The 17,640-nt window shown below is 39.1% G+C and overlaps 1 protein-coding gene and 2 pseudogenes across 1 annotated transcript in view; 1 reads left to right on the top strand and 2 right to left on the bottom strand.

The window, feature by feature from the left end:
• The window catches only part of LOC140935917 (uncharacterized), a 2,909-nt gene extending 1,774 nt beyond the window's left edge, over positions 1-1,135 (bottom strand). The window contains exons 1-2 of the mRNA XM_073385491.1: positions 388-1,135; positions 1-183 (exon numbers count right to left, since the gene is read on the bottom strand). The exon at positions 1-183 is cut by the window's left edge and continues 1,774 nt beyond it. Of these exons, the coding sequence (XP_073241592.1) occupies positions 1-183; positions 388-729 (525 nt within the window). The 5' untranslated portion in view covers positions 730-1,135. The remainder of the gene's footprint in view (positions 184-387) is intronic.
• The window catches only part of LOC140935915 (uncharacterized), a 61,212-nt pseudogene extending 58,209 nt beyond the window's left edge, over positions 1-3,003 (bottom strand).
• The window catches only part of LOC140934210 (uncharacterized), a 129,491-nt pseudogene extending 116,540 nt beyond the window's left edge, over positions 1-12,951 (top strand).
• Positions 12,952-17,640: the final 4,689 nt, after the last annotated feature.

Below are 17,640 nucleotides of genomic sequence, written 5' to 3' on the forward strand. Positions count from 1 at the left end.
TTGACATCCAAAATCATGCGTCTCTATAGGCGAGCTAGTAGGAACCGATGCGATCTTCACATTCTCAGGTTCCTCAAGAACTTGTTCACTGGGGCTGGCTGTTTGGTCACATGCACTTGAAGTACTAGGTTCTCCAACAGCAACAGGTAGGGCAGGGTGAGAGGATGTCACAGAGCTAATGAACTGCAATAGAAGGAATTAGCCTCTATCACCAACCCAGATTTAGAAAATGATTAATATTCCAATGAGAAAATACAGCAAAGGGCCTTTTCATTATTGCAGGTTTTAACATTGCGTGACCGCGTTTATGAACATCCGTGGATAATAGTCTACCATAAGATCAGCACGCAAACTCTTTTTTTTTTAATACGAATTGACAATCCTTACCTGTTGTTTAGATCTCTCCTGGAGGCGCCTCTCAGATGATAGTCTCGGCTTCTTTTTCGGACGGTGATCGAAAATTGTTGGCACTGCATCTGGCTTCAAATGATGTTGGGTAGATTTAAGTCCAAGAAGTTCAGCTTTTAGGTCACGCTCGTAGCATTCAGGTTCGAAGTGAAGCGAACATACCCTGGAATCTTTTGTAACAACAAGATCTAGCCGGGATAATTTCGCCAGCCACTCTTTCAAGAGCTTATCATCAGTGGGAAATCTGTGGTAGCTTACCCCTTGCTTTCTACCAACATATCGAGAATCATTATTGCAACCCACAGCGCTACAGTAGACCATGATGAAAGATTTAGAATATCCCGATAACACTACTAACTACGAAAGACAACGAACACAACGATAGAAAGTAAACCTTGTGCTACGAATAGCTTTATTTATACGGTTCGCGTTGTGCAATACCGGAAAATTTCTCCTCGTAACTCTCAAAAATTACGAAAGGTTGGACTCACTTATCGCCAACTTGCGCCATGTTCAAACAAACGTGCTTTGTAGAATAGTGCCCCGTCATCGTGCCCTTTGAGCTTATCGAGAATAACACAGAACACCGTCGAAACGATCCAGTTTCATACTAAATAACCTCATTAAAACATTAAATTATGGCAACTTCTGCCGGTGCGTGTACAAATAATAAATAAATGCCACCAGCGGGAAAGTTTGAAACCTGTACAGCTTGTAATAAAGGGAACACTTTAATTGACCAAAATCAATAAAGAAGAGAATGTTTAATTACAAAATAAATCGACGCTTACAAGTTGCTGCAAGCAATTAAAATCCTTGATGTACAAATTTCATATTTTTACTTTGTTAATATTTCTGCTACACGTACGTCTTTCAAACAGATGTACAGTAAACCTAAGTTACCTAGCGGTTCTTGTTTACAGTGTCGCGCCAACGTCGAATCATCCCCACTTTTATCCCGAGGAGATCTCCGAATTTAAAGATTAAGCCTATACAGTAAAGCGTGTGGCAAACTGTTAGAATATGCTATCCTTCGCATTTTTGGTACAATTTTTCCTTGAAGACAGCTGGACATCGAGCTTGGGTTCTTCAGCTTAAAAGACCTTCAGTGGGCTTTTTGTGGAGCATCGCGTTTCTTCCCCATACGTGACGTCACACGCTTCGAAAACAACCGCTGACGGGCCGATTCTGAGCCGCAATGCTAAAGGCCCATAACAGCGAGCAAAACCATTTTTTCGAGTTGGAAAAAAGGCAAAAAATCACAAAAAAGACGTCAAACATTAGTGTTCGGGTCTTAAGCATTAATTTAAAAAATGGTTATTTTTTTACTTCAGTTCTCCTTTAAGGCCTTGACCTATGCTGCGGAGGTGGCATTTTTCATTTGCAAATGGACATACGTTAATAACAGATCGGAAAGGCAACTGTTCTTTTTCCTACAATATAATAACATTACTGCACTGTGGATTGAAAGACTAACAAACTGGCGAAAAGTGTTTGTATGGCGGAAAAGGGTAAGGAGTTGGAAGATCAGAACTGAGATGAAGGGAGGGAAATCACATTATTTGTTCTAAAAATAAATACAAAAAAATTCAAGAGCTACGTTGTACTGACACCACAACAACTGCCTCGGAGGTCGCCTTCGGATCATTATAAGATTCTTAGGGTGTCCGCCTACCCCTCCCCTTACCCATCAATTTGTTCTAAGTAAGAAGTCAGTGTTACATTGGGTTGACGGAGAGGTAGGTAGACAGTTGACCCCTCCCCGTAAAAAAACTTTGGAATTAACAGTCAATAGTAACTATTATTTTACCATGTTTTTCTTTCTAACTAAATCCCTAAAAACGCAATGATCCTTGGTGTCTAAAAATAGACCTATTCCTAAATGGCATTTTAGCTGATCGTTTAGAATGTAACTGGACGTTAAGTTAAAGTCCCTCGATTAGCATTAACTCCTGCGGTGTAAATTCGCTATCGAATTTCAGTACACTACAGAAGTGAATATTTAACGTCCCCCCTAGCAATCATACCCAAAATTCTCTACTAATGCGGGTAGGGTGAAAGCATCCTCCCCTCCCCTGAAGCTTAATCTCTGGAAAATTTCACCAGTTCTAAGACGCCCTCTTGGTTTTTACAAATAATTTGTGAACGTTTAAAAGAAGACAACGCTACATCGAAAACATACCTGAGCAAAGTCAACTCTTTCACATTTTGTTCCGCTGGTGAACGCGTTAAAGGAGGCGGCGCCGTCGAGGGCGCCAAAGGGCGTGCCACGAAACGTAATCCAGTTCACTACAGCAGATCCATTTGTACCAACGCCTGACTCCAGCACGCAAATACGGAAGCTGTTCTGTGTCACATCCGTAGTCCAAACGACTGCTGAATCGTGCACACTTAGTGATTCATTTTCGTGGCTGATGGATGCGAGAACACGGATGTTACTGGAGCTGGAGAATACCTGAGGATATTGCACGGTTCTGCAGTGGAGCAGGCTTGGAGATACGACGGTGAAATTAACTGTTCCATGCTGCAGAAGACTTTGTCCTGAAATGAAAATTGTAGAGCATTGGGTCATGGAACAATCAGCGAGGTGGAATGGCGCTTCATTTTGGTTCGGTCAAAAGCTATTTTCTGTAAATTGGCCACTCTGCATGTTTCCAAATTACTTTTTTCAATAAGACGGAATTGTTGTTAAGCGGTCCGTAAAGTTTTAAGAAAATTAAGAAACCATTCAGCAGTGTCACAAGGGATATACGAGTACGCGTAAACTAAACTGCTTGATGAACCTTGATCATACAGTAAAAGAGAAGGATAAGAACATCAAACTCAAATTTTCAAACTGAGGATGTAAAATGTTTATGGTAAAAATAAGGGTAAAATATATACTGCTACGGGTGGTGCACTTATTTTTTTGTTAGTGCCAAGTTTTATCTCGAGTTGAGAAAACTGTTTTGATGTTTCCACCCCACCCCCTAAAAATCTCAAGTAACTCGAGCCTGTTTCTTTACTGTATTCTATAATAAACTCATAAAAATAGAACTGTATCAACCTTACCTTCAGCCAGAATCGCAGCTGTACACAAACTCAAAGTTGTCGCCACTATCCGTGCACCTGGAAACGCCCCCATCATTGCAGAGGAAGATGCAACCGCGAGGGGCTTGACTTGTGCGCTTCGGGTATCGTCGATACCTCTGGCAAATTCTCGCCTCGTTTTCCTTTTAAAGGCTGTATCGATTCAATTGATCAAGGAAAATATTCTCATTTACTGTTTCCGGGTAAAACTTTAAGAGAATATAACATTTTAACAAACCGGAAGTAAATAATGAGAAAGTAAAAAGTGAAAACTGCATTCTGATCAGATTGAAAGAAGTGTTGAGAATATAGAACTTGATCGATAAGGTGACGTATGTAGTTTATTAAAATTATGCTCAGGCAAGGTAAGGCATGGGTTGAAAGCAAGTGAGGATAAAGGGGCTAAGACAATTAATCCCCTATATAGGCCCTCTACCCATCGTAATCCCTCTAAAGATATTTTTAGATCTTCTCTGAGGCCTGTTGTTCCCAAGAGGTTTAAGTGATAGCCAATCATATGTCCTTAATTTTACCAATGTTGACAGGCGCGCAAAGGCCCACACAATGCTTCGTGACGTTCGCGAATCAACTGATATGTTGGCGGAGGCGTACGTAGATTGCAGCCGTTGGAAAACGAGTCGCAGACTGCGAGCAGTGTCTTATTTTTCTTTGAAAAGTTGCTGCACGCGAAACCTAAGCACGCGAGCGGCAAAGCCGCAAGCCGCGAGAAACGAGGGCGTAAGCCCGAGAAGAAAAAATAAGATCCGTCTTTTCTCGTCTCGTCTCTGTAATACATAACGTCGTGGTTTGGAATCGCGCTGGATGAGATAAGAACTAGACGGATATTAAGAGAAAAGGCGGACTGCAAGCAGTCTTAACGAGTCGATGCGACGGACTGCAGGAAAGCAAGTGTAAGAAAAAGTAATTTATAACGAAAGAACTACACTACATCGCGCTCCGATCTGAGGACTCACTGGCATCAAGAAAAACAAAATGGACTGCATCAGTCCCTGAAGAATGTTCTTGGTGTATCTTCGTTTTAAGCGACGATTCGGATCTGCAGTTAATTTACCGTGAGAATTTGGCATCCTGCATACACAGGCGGCCCAAACTCACGTTACGAGGGAAGGGCATTACACCCTTCCTGTGCAGCAAACAGTGAAGATCGCCTAGAATCAGAACATACCTGTAGCAGGAAATCATCATCACCTTTACGGACCAAAAGCTACACGCATGTAGATACATGCACTATGAGGAAACCAAAGAAACTAAAATCATTACTAAAAGGTTTTTTTAATAACGCTGCAAGAAAAAGCTTCAGATTTTTTAAAAAGAGGTCAAAGAAAATTTGTGCTTAACAATTGCATCTGATCGATCAAATTTATCCTATGTAAGCCACACAGGAAACCACAAAACAATGACTCAATGCTTCATGACCTCTCAATGTCAATGTATGACTCCAGGGAGACTCATTAGAGCTGCCAAACTGAGATTTGCTCACTACATAATTAAAATACTCTATACACTGCATAACCTAGTTAAAAAAAAGGTAAACCGTTGTTGTTTTGAAGCACACTCTAAGGCCAGAGAGGCGGTCACGTTTTCACACTCACGAGCTTATGGGTCGTGTTTAGCCTGTCAACGCTTTATTCAAAACTTAACTTCTGACCGTTTTCTGTTTCTCATGTTCATGCCGACTGAATGATACATGCTCAAATAAAGAAAAAACTCTCAAAGAACGATTATCATTTCCCATTAAGAGAGGATAAACCCTCTTTATCCTAGGCTCGATTACCAGCCGCTGTTTGGGGAAATGAGGCCACACTCATCCCATCGGGGAGGATCAAAGACCGGACCCGGGAGACGGCGGAAATCGAGCCTATCTTTATCCTCTCTTGTTTTGCATTCATCGCAACTCTCGCCCTCCCGACATGCTTTTGCACTTTTATTCGTCCACGAAATTCCACGCAACGCGCGAGGAAATATTATCCGCGGGAAAACCGATATTTCCAAAAATAACTTTAGAGGGATTACGATGAATAGAGGGCCGATATGGGGGATTGATTCAACAACTACAACAACAAGTTTATTCAGTATTACCATTTTGTACAGGTGTTACCGATTAAAAAATAACAATAAACAGCTAAATTTAAGGAAATGAAGATATAATGGAATGGTAGAATTAATTATGTTTATTTCGTCTTTCAAATTCTTGAAAGACGAAATTAGCAGTTAGCCTACTGATATGTGAATCAGTATTGTTGCGATAAAATGGCTCGGAAGCTATTTAACCTCGCGATACCAATTTGTGCGAATAAATACAACTCTGTCGACCAAACTACCTGTTAGTTCTGGCGTTCCACAAGGGAGCATCCTTGGCCCATTACTCTTTAACATCTACGTTAATGATCTCCCTTCTGTGCCAGAAAATTGTACATCGCAGTGTTACGTCGACGATACCAAACTTCTCATGTCATTTCAACTCCGCGATCAGCACGAAACGATAGAAAAAATGAACAAGGACTTGTTAAGCATTAGGAATTGGTGCTTTGATAATCAGCTTTTACTCAACCCAGATAAAACAAAACTAGTGATATTCGGCAGCCGGCAAATGACTGCTAAGGTTAGCGACTTTAGGCTATTTCTATTGGGGAAGGAACTCGAGCCCGTTAAGGCTGCAAGAGACCTTGGTGTCACACTGGACTCTAACTTAACATATAATGAGCATATTGTTTCTACTGTATCCTCATGCATGTCACGTTTGGGTCAAATTAACCGCGTTAAGCATATTTTTAATAAACACGCGCTAATTATTATTATAAATGCCTTAGTTTTTAGTAAATTATTCTATTGCTCTTCTGTTTGGAGCAATACTACTCAAACTAATCTGGACAAGCTCCAAGCAGTACAGAATTTCGCTTGTCGTATTTTGAGCGGCGCTAAAAAATTCGATCACATAACTCCTTTGCTAAAAGACTTGCGCTGGCTACCAATCAGGCAACAACTTTATTTTCGTTTTGCTGTTCTGGTTTTTAAGTGCATGACGAGTTGTGCTCCGGAGTATTTGACATCAAAGCTCGTTGGAAGATCCGCCGTCTCGACAAGGAATACGAGAAATTCTCAACTTTTGAACATACCACTCTTCCGCACTGCCAGCGGCCAAAGGACCTTTCAATATAGAGCAACCTCTCTCTGGAATGAGTTGCAGCCTGCGCTCAAACTTAGCCCATCCGTGACGGAATTCAAGTGTTTACTCAGGCAAAAGCTTCTTAATGACTGCTTTATTTAATTAATTTAATTAATTTTATTGACCTTTGTCTTCTTTTATCATTGTTATATTCTTATTGTCATGTACTTGGTTTATAATTTTGTAATGTAAAATTGACTCTGAAAAGCCCCGTGGGGACGAGCCAATAAAGTATGTATGTATGTATGTTAAAAAGAAAACAGATCATGGATATTGTAATTTGTAAATAATGTATTTCGGTCGTTGATTTTAACAAAAAAGAGTCTTTCTCAAAGCAGAGTATAGATCACAGTGATATATAAATAATATGTGCAGTTCAATTTCAACCGAATTTAGGTTGCAGTGATCACAGATTCTAAGGTCGTCAGGAGTTTTGGGAATTGTAAATCGTCCATGCAGTTTCTATTTTTAAATGATTTCCTATCCTAAATTTGGAAGCTACACGCCTGCTGTGTTCTGGATTCCGGATGTGATTGATGAATTCAGAGGAATTTGTTTCATGTTTAAAGATGGAGTTACTGTAGAATTTTAGTTTTTTATTTGTTGTTATCAAATTTAGCTGGTGGTTTTTTAGATGTTTTGACAAATTATTTTCAGCTTTGGATAGGAAAATAGAAGGGTTTTTAAATTTAACTGATTGTTTATTAATTTTAAGTTGTGCACACAAAAGATTTATTTTATTTATTAGACCTGCTTTATTTTCTTCGGCCATTTTATCCGATATGTTTAAGCAGAGTTTAGCGGTGTTGTCAGGGGGTTGATTTTCAAGGTGAATCCAAAACTTGAAAATGTTCATTGTTATTTGAGAGATAATCTGCCAAGCTCATTTCTCGATGCAACATTTGGTGAACGTTTGTTTAAACCGAGACACATCTTACAAAAATGTTTATGTGTTTTCTCAATGGAGTCTTTATCCCAGCAGCGGCACTTTTATCATAGATTCCCCAAACTTCGGAGAAATATCTTAAAATTGGGAAAAATAGTGTATTGAACAGTTTGTTGATGATGTGAATAGGTAATTTTAGAAAATCTAGGTAATGTTGTCATTGCTAACCATAACATTGTGTTTATCCATTGCTGATTTTCTACTCTTCTTCTGAAATACAATAACTTTTGTTTTAGTTAGGTTAATCTTAAGAAGCCAATCCTGACAGTATTTTGATAGTCTGTCAAGACTTTGTTGCAAACCTTCTGCCGAGTTAGATATTAGAAGTAAATCATCCGCATAAAGTAGACAGTTTAAGTGAGAACCGTCTGGTAGTAAGATAGAATCTTTAGCATTGTTATTTAGAAGGAAGGGTAGTTCTCTTAGACCCTTTATCCTCTCTTGGTTGAAAGGCTAAAAAGACCCCCCACAGAGAATGCAAACATCTTTTTTAATGACGCAGAAGGATCCAGTAAAGGGTTCCACAAAGATATGATAAAACATATCTCACTAAAATAGTTTTGGAAAATTCATCCCAAGCATCACGTGACATTCCTCGGACCATGACGTCACAAAACCTGTTTTCTCATGTCGGGCCAAGGTTCTTAAACTTCAGACTAAAAATACTTCTCATCAAATTGTCATCGAAACTGTCTGGATTGTCAATTAGCCTTGCAAGGTGGATTAAAGCATTTATTAAGAGTTATTTTAAAAGTCTTTTATAAGCCACGTGACCTATTTTTCTTTATTTCGTAATCCTTGCTCCACTTAGGCATACATGCAGAGCTATTTCATAATATCCAGGCCATGGGAAAAACGCTGGTGCCTAAGAATATTTGCTGCTCTTTCATTTCCTTTCCCCAGTTTTAATTTGAACACTTTGAGCGTTAACGATCATTTGAAGGTCAGGGGCCGGTTGCTCGAAGCCTGGTTAGCGCTAACCGTTGGTTAAGAGGTATCAAAATGTATAGGTTTCCATGGTATTTAACGCTGGTTAGCACTAACCATGCTTCAAGCAACCCGGGCCAGGTGACTAATGTTTCAACAATGAATATGTCACATATTGTTAAGGCTAGGCTGACGACTGATCAAAACAATTGTTCCAAATGCCACTTCCCAAAATTATGCAAATTAAGAGGTGACCCATGCCTTAACAAGCCTGAGTAATAGAATAGCGCCATTTCTTAATCCTTTAATATTGATAGAAATTGTAACTCATTCTACTTTAGGACGTGAGCCTTGCCAACTTTCTTCAGTTTCATTAGGCAGACGTAAGGTTGCAGTTGATCTTTCATTTCAGTTAATGTTTGTTTTTCCCTGTTTTGGGGTATAGAAATGTTTGCTAAAGAATTTGAAACAAAGGAAAAATAAAAAAGGAACTGAAATAATAATAAAAAATTAACTGTAGTATAAATATTTCATTTTCACTTTCCTACTTCGTATCGTGCGGTACACATACAACCTGTCAATGAGCTTGGACTGTGACATGTTTGAAGAGCGGACAAATTCTTAGTGATAAAGGGAAGAGAAGATTTGGGAGTGAACACTTACTCGACACCTTCGAAAACAAAGACATGTCCAAGAAATAATATTCGCGCAGGTCTTGACGGAGAAAAAAGATTACCTGTATTAATCTTTACACACATTAGCTAGGTAGCAATAAGTACCTGTAAAGGGACATTACTTTATGGATTACAAGGTTAAGTTACAGTTGGGTAACAGGGGCAACCACATGGTTAGAACTTAATCTGCTTCTGAGAAACAAAGTCCGGCTCATACCCACTCCTCCTCTCCTTTTTCCCCTACCTCGCGGTCCACTGTAATCTTTTCCGACTCCGCTAGAGAAACTAATAGGAAACGCATTTCAGCACCAAAATTGCACCATTAATAAAACAGACAAAGAAATCATGCATTGGGAGGGGGATTAAAATAAATAAATAAATAACAATAAAGAGGTAGCACATTTACTAAGGCTCCCACTTTTCCAGTATTATGCATCTCCTTAAGCCCGACTACCAGCCGGTGTCGGGGAAGATCAATAACCGGACTCCGGACAACGGCGGAAATTGAGCCTAACACTTCATCAAAATTTGCCTCAATAATAAAAGAGCAAGCTCTATCAGCAAAGGGTTTTTTTTCCTTACAGGACCAAACAGACTGCATGTTTGCATTGCAAATAGTTTGGCCTTGGGTGTAAATTTTATAGATGTGTCTGACATGAAAATCATTTCCGTCAACATAGAAGAAAGACGAATGTATGAAGAGCCGTGCTAAAACCGTTACCAACTGTAAAATTGAGTCCCGTATTTGGAATAGATTTTTTTTTCATGACAGTGAACAACAGGCGGTAGAAATTTTTAGTCACAAAACCAGTGGTTTTGACGGGGACGCCGGGCAATTTCCTTACATGTCTCTAACTCAAGGGTCATACGCACATAGTTGATGGTCTATAATTTATGTCACGCAAGAAATTTTGATCACCTAAGAGGCACAGACCAACAAAGACAGCTTCCTCGTAGCCTTTTACCATCTTTGCTTTGACTCTTCATGGCGCACAGTTATAGCATCAGTTCTGAGCGAAGTGCATCCATGACGTTACGAGTCAAATTTTTCTCCATACTCTTGCCATGTTCACTGTACTCCGCTTTAGTCACGCACATCTTGTTAAGAAACATGTCGGTCTTGGAGAGGGAAACTCTACCTTCCCACGCATGCATTATAGGTCTAGAACAAAGACAATTTTTTCGTAACGATGTTAGTAATGGCTAGGTTATTGCACTACGGTAGCCCGGGTGCAATTAAATCTCCTGGCTTGGGGGTTGGGCGTAAGGTAGGGCAAAGAACGTTCACTACAACTCCCTCCAAACCCTCAAGCAGGTGGCTCTCACATCCGATCAGATTACAGCTACACAAGAGAGAATGAGTTACATGAATGACGATGTGCTATTAAAGAACAGCCGCGCTATAATCTCCGTTCAGCTAGCGGTCTTATCTTAAAGTATCCTTTTTTTAAAACTGAAAAAGACTTTAGAGGATCGTGCTTTTTCATCTGCTTCCCCTGATTTATGGAACAATCTGCCCCTTCACATCCGTCTTGAGGACAATTTTGAACTTTTTAAATCTTTACTTAAAACGCATCTGTTTAGACTAACTTTTGACATGTAATGTTTTTAACCTACTATGTAATATATTTAGTGTTTTAATCTTTATTTAATTTTTAGCGTTGTTTACTCTTAGCCTTAATTATTAAGCTCATTTTAGCTTTTATTTTCTTTTAACATTTACCTGTTGTCACGCGCTTCTGATCATATTTGCATGAAAAGGCGCGTTATAAATTTTTATTATTGTTATTATTATTGTGTTTTCTTTAACATCCATTCTGTGTTTTGCGAAAAGCTGGTTAGAGGTCTGGAACAGGAGAAGATTTGGGAGTCTGGGGAAAGTCCCATATTCCGAACATTCTCCAGCCTGAGTAAACATAGCCTGCGAAAACAGCCGTTTCATCTCGCTCTCTGCCGCCGAGGACGTTTCGCGAGGAGGAACGTCTGCGACTCAGCGACAGAAATTCCACACTGATGACGTAAAATCTGTCCGGAATCCGGTCATAATCGCTGGTTGGACGACGGAGTAGTTACATTGTTTTAGCTATTGTTTACGAATGACAGACAAAAGACAAAAGGCCACAAGGGTCAAATGTAAACCTACAACAAAACAATCAATATTTGTGGGATACACTATTCTCTAGAAGAAGCATTTGAGTTTTGCTGGAGCTCGTTCGCAGATGAACACAATATTTTACCAAAATCGACCATGACAAACGTAAAACTGAGCAAATTTGCATTTGGAACCCCATGACTACCGGGTTTATTATGTAAACATTGATTTACGTCATCAGTATGGAATTTCTGTCGCTGAGTCGCAGACGTTCCTCCTCGTGAAACGTCCCCAGCGGCGAGGAGCGAGGAGAAACGGATGTTTTGGGAGAGAGTAAACAGAGTAGCAGTCCTTCCTTATGGGTTAGGGGAGAGTAGATTTTAGAGGACGGAGAGGGAAGGGGGGAAGGTATTAAGCTTTCTCCCCTTCTTGCTTCTCTCTTCTCCCTTTGCCCAAGTCACGCTTAATACTTAGGCGGAAGATCGATCCAATCCCTTGCCACACGCCTACATACGCTGAAGTACGTAACCTTTTTCATCTATTACAGTCAAATGGGATGTGAAAAGCCCTTATGCAATAGCATCAATATTCGAAAAATTCCTTACGCAAATGCTTTCAGGTCTTTATAGAAAAAGTTCTTGAAGTCTGTTCTTGGATTCGCTACAATATTATAACGTAAAAATTTAATATAACGGACTATATGGAAATTTAATTCACTGGCTGGCGACGAATCGCAAAGTCTCAACTTACAAGGCATATTACGCTACGAAATGATGGTAAAGGTAAACCGATCAGGCTTTGTGCTATGAGCACATTGCTTCTAGGTCTGAAAATACAAGAACTGCAGTTGTAGCTACTTGAACTACTGATGGAAGAAAAAATCAGGCGCTCATTCAGGGAACCAGTACAAGTGTTTCGGCGTGACCTCGCAGAGAAAGCTGGGACGAGAGCAAAAACTAAGAATGAAGCTGGAGGGGGAGGGGGAGGGAGGAGAAAGAAACATTAGGGAGATTAAGAGTCACGTTTAAAGCAAACGGCAAGCGTCAGATTCAAGTTGAGAATTTCTCAGGATAGAAAATAAGCAGATAAAAACTGTCCAGAACAATTTTATAGTTAAAACCGGCGTGAAACTGCTTATTTTTTAGTAGAAGTAACAAACAGTAAACCACAACTAAGGGGACTACTTGGTCACGTGGAACAAATTCACGTTTGCTGTTTGGCTAATAATATTCTTTAAGGCTAATAAGGCTATGGAATTGCTAAGGAGAGACAAAGGACCGAGTCTCGGACACATGGTTGCTTAATATGGAAGCGATGAAGTGTGGAGCAGTATGTTGGCAGTATGAGCAGTATGAAGTTCTTATAAAAGGTGGAAAGTTTATAATTGTGAATAGTTGTAATCCCGAAGCTGGAGACACAGACCACAATGTAACTTCATCAGGCCTACTTCCTGGCTTTCGTGGTATTCACATTATGACACTGTGTAAGACAGGAAGGTTCAGAACCAAGAGTGAGTGGTTAATCTTGGTTAACAGATTGTGTGCTAAAGTGGCTTTTATATCAAGTATTTGAGACTGGTGATGGCCCTACATTGTTTGAGTTGCTAAAATGGTCCAACCAAAAATACATGTATGCTCAATTTCACTAGTGTGAAGCTCAAAAATACATTGTGTCAATGTATTTAGTTTTCACAACTAATTGGGGACACAAAAATAAAAATTATTTACAAATAAGAAATAATAATAATAATGTATATACAATTAAAATATGTAGCATGTATAAATTGCATAATAAAACAATAGGTATATAAAAGGTAGTCTCTAAGAATTGCAAAGGTTACAGCAGCTATTGTTGTTGTTTAAGAGTGACGTTAGGTCCAAAAAAAGAAACGCTTGCATTTTAAGAGTCTCGCTTTGCTTATGCAAGCTCGACTAATTACAGTCGAAAAGAGTAAAGCAATTCTGTCAGCTGTTCTGTATCATGTAGACATTTCCAAACGATATATCTTGGTTTGCCCCTTGAAAATCGTGTTTTACGGTCTTTTGCATGAATTAAAGCAAACGAGTAGTGAAGTTTTTGGACGGCATTAACGGCCGGTCGATTCAGAGGTTACTGAGGCAGTAATAACGTCTCGAAGTAATCGGATGAAATTCAGGCTAGATAACTCCTTTTTGGGTTTTTTTTTTAACTCCTGATCAATATCGGGGGTGATTTTTACTCCTGAAAAAGAGTTCTTTAAACTCCTTTTTGGAGTTAAAATAACTCCCCTAAAACATAAGTCCACTGTAAGGAGTTAAATCAACCCTATTAGAGGAGTTATCATAACTCCTTGAAAATTACTCTGCACTAACTCCTCTTCTGAAGCGATTTTGAACCAAACGTTGAGGCCTATCTTTCTTTTCCTCACCACCTTCAAGATGTTTCAAAACGGCGTCCGCCGAGTTTTATAAAACCATTTCTTGTTATGCCTATACACATCATCAAAAAAGTCGTTTTTGAAAGCCGAATGGATATTTTCTCGCAAGAAAGGGTTAAAATACAAAAGATACTAAACAAACATTAACCGCTCAGAGAAACATAGTCCCTACATATTTAATTTGTACCTAAGAAGAGAAGGAGATGGTGAAGGAGTTCATCCACAATGAAGATTCTTCTATATATTAAAGAGATTTAGAATCACTTTGCCTTGAAATTGTACCACGTGAGCGCGTTTTCCCTTTATTCGTCGTATCCGAATGACCAAAATATTAAGTAGTTCCATGCCAGTTTTATCCAAAAGAATAATTTTGGAATGTTTTTATCTAACTATGTAACTATGTAGACGCGTGAACTTGTATCTGACGTTTCGCAGAATACCCGGCTATGGATTCGAATGTAACTCATACGGTCGACATGTACAAGTCCCATGATAAAAACAGTAATAACAAAGACTAAAAACCACACACCTGCTTTTCCTGTTTCATAAATCTTCAAACTAAGGCAGATCCTTGTTGATTCTAGAGCGAGTAATACTAAAACTAGAAAAACCAGATCAGTACACCACCTCATGATCATAGAATGGTATAGAAAGTTTGAAGATTGTTCTTGTCAGCCATTCAGTTTCACAGGAAAGATCGTGAAAAAATAAATGCTTTGTAAATAAACATATCATAATGAACCATTATTGTGTGTTGCGTATTCAGCTAATTTATTCGATAAAAGCGATGACGTAAATAAAGACTTCAAGGTTGGGGGTTACGTAGGGCAAAAAGTGTTGATGATAAAGACAGTCTCGTTTTTTGCACCAAACTAAAATTTCCGCAGTTCCTGTATTTTCTGTTTCGCACTTTTTTTTAGAAACTACCAGCTTCCATTTTGTTTTTGAAATGTATCGGTATCATCTCTTCAATTTTTTGTATGACGTTTTGTAGCCAGGGCTCGGTTTCTGAAAGGCCGATTAGCGCTACTTCAGAATGTTGTCCCGTGTTTGTATTTTTCCTTCCCATGTATTGCTTAGAGTAAGATTTTGGGTTATTATTACTTTACCTCTGGCGGATTGAAGGCTCAAAATTCTTTTGTTAGCTCGCGTTACATGGTCTTAGACAAGAAAACCTTGTTCAAAATCTGACTTAATCCTGGGTTTAACTTACCATCTTTCGACGAACCGGGACCCAGGGCATCTCTTGTGGAGTAAAGAGACTGATTGTCTAATTTATCTTGTTAAATTATTAGTTTTTTAAATGTACGAAAAAGGCGTACACCTGGATATTTTTCATTTAAAAGCAAAGGTCCCCGTACCCTGGGTACCAGACGTTTTTTCTCGCGTGCGATAAGGAGTTTCGTCAGCAGCGGGCCGAAGACACGAGAACCGGAAACCGCGTATGAAAAGCCTATGGCAACCAGGGTAAGTTTCCCGTTTTCATGATAAGGTAAACAATTTGTAGATGTTACTCAGGGAGGATGGCTGAGATGAGCCATTTATACCTAAGTTTCCTTGTCTGCATGGAGAATACAGAAGCTTAGAAAATTTTGGTGAAGCCCTTACATATTGACTAGAGGTTGCAAACTGTAGTTACAATGCTGTGAGAAGATGCTGGGCAGTAAAACATCATCTGAGAAACGATGAACTGAAATACACATTTAGCTAATTACAAACCCTTTAATTGGTTTAAATGTTAGTTGTAAGATAAAGCTCTACAAGGGAGTCCTAATATCACTACTGACAGTTAACATATATAGTCATAATAATTTGAAACTGTTTGAGCGTGCCACAATATGAGACTTACTGCAATTAGAATTACGCAATAGGTGCGTTACGATTTTAAATCAAGTCATAATGATACTGCTGGCCATTTTCTGCTAAAAATCATCCTGACCCAAAAATGGTATTATGATGGTATTATGCCTATACAGCGACGGGACACCTAAGGAACCACAGGATAAAAAACGTTACTAAGCTTTTGGCTTCCAGTCCAACCAGATTGCACCCTTTAATAAAAATGATAAAAACGGTGCGAATCTGTGCTAAAAAAAAGCTGAATAATTAACTCGTGTAAGAAGCTGTTTTAAAAGAACAAAATATTTAGTGACCAGGAAATTTAACATCTGAACTTCTGAAAAGGTAGTCAGTATTATAACATGTTATAAGCGACTCCTCCAAATTAGACTGCGAGCAGTCTCTTATTTTTCTTTGTAAAGTTACTGCACGCGAGACCTAAGCATGCGAGCGGCAAAGCCGCGAGCCGCGAGAAACGAGGGCGTAAGCCTGAGAAGAAAAAATAAGAGACTGCTGACTCTTTTGTTTTGTCTGGGGACAACGAAGGTGTCAAGGCAATTTAATTAATCAATTAAACCCGAGTAACTTGAAACGATTTATAAATGGAACATAAACAACTGAAAAAATTACACTTTCTTTAAATCCGATAAGATTGCCTTGAATTCATTTCCCTTGAGGAAATTCTCAGCAATTTCCTACTGTAAGATATTCTGAAAAGTTTTATTACTGAGATTACTGCTTGGTTCGCTATTGTTTGGAGTTGGTTTTGACGCGTGACTATTTTTATTGCTTGCAATCTCACCACAGACCAGTCAATTATCTGTCAACAGCTGTGCAATTGACCAATCGGTTACTCCGTTTCTGGGCTGACGGAGGGTTTGTTTACTACAAAAGAGTCAGCAGTCCGTCTTTTCTCGTCTGGTCTCAATCCCTTATTGTAGTAATAACGTCGTGGTTTGCAATCGCGCTGGATGAGATAAGAACTAGATGGAGTTTAAGAGAAAAGGCGGACTGCAAGCAGTCTACCTCCAAATGCGGGACCACTTCTTGGTCTTATTTTTTTTTTGGGGGGGGGGGGGGAGTGGGGAGTTGGGGGATTGTGATAGTTACATTTAAATTTTCTGTTTTTCAAAACTCCCATAACCGAACCCTCGACGGATGGAGAGCTTCCAACCACACGAGGAGAGTTTTGAAAATTATACGAAAACACTAAATTTAACAGTGATAATCATGGCAGGTGATTACTACTAGGCATCTCAAGGTTTTCTCTGTTATGTATTTGAAAAACAATTAGATAACCGAAGACGTCACCCAGCCCTCGCAGGACATTTCTTGGCACACTTTGACCTCATCTATAACACTAGGCAAAATAGATGCAATTAGTTAAAGCTCAACTGAACCATTTCATGCGAGCTAACTTACTATTTCAAAAATGCAGCTGAAGCAATTCCATGGTTAGCGTTTTGTTCTCCTTTGTTAGGATATGTTCTCGCCCGATCCCTTTTTTGCCTTCGTTCGTCCAAAACCAAACAATCTAACCACAATACATAAACAGAAAGGCTAAGTTAGTTTCTTTCACTACTCTAGTGTGGAAGTACTAAAAATTGCGTTTCTTTCTTTTTTTCTTTTGTTTTTTGTTTTTTTCTTTGCTGTTGTGAATTTAAGCTATACTACTTTTGCAACTCGTCACATAAATTAATTATATAAGCGATTTGTTCACTTTCCTCTACTTATCTGGCTTCTAGAAATAACATATCTCTTCAAACTACTTCTCTCTACTCCTCCACACGGAGGAGAGCTTGCTCACAGGTTACTACTCTTTCATCTGTTTATCTACGTTGTTAACTGATATTAGTATATACACACTCAGTGATCTTGGTAATTCAAGCAATCTGATTGGTTAGCTATCTCGGACTATGACGTTATATTCACCGCGCTAGGCGGTGAATATAAAGCAGAACAAAATCGCTGTCGTGAACTGGGTGTTTTGCCAAAGTTTCATAGTAAAGCCTTTTTGAAAATACTCCAATATCCAAGGGCTGATGACTTTCAAGAAAAGAAAAGACTTCATGGTGTTTAAAC

Source organism: Porites lutea, chromosome 4 (genome assembly GCF_958299795.1).
Source record: "Porites lutea chromosome 4, jaPorLute2.1, whole genome shotgun sequence".
Classification (NCBI taxonomy): Eukaryota; Metazoa; Cnidaria; class Anthozoa; order Scleractinia; family Poritidae; genus Porites; species Porites lutea.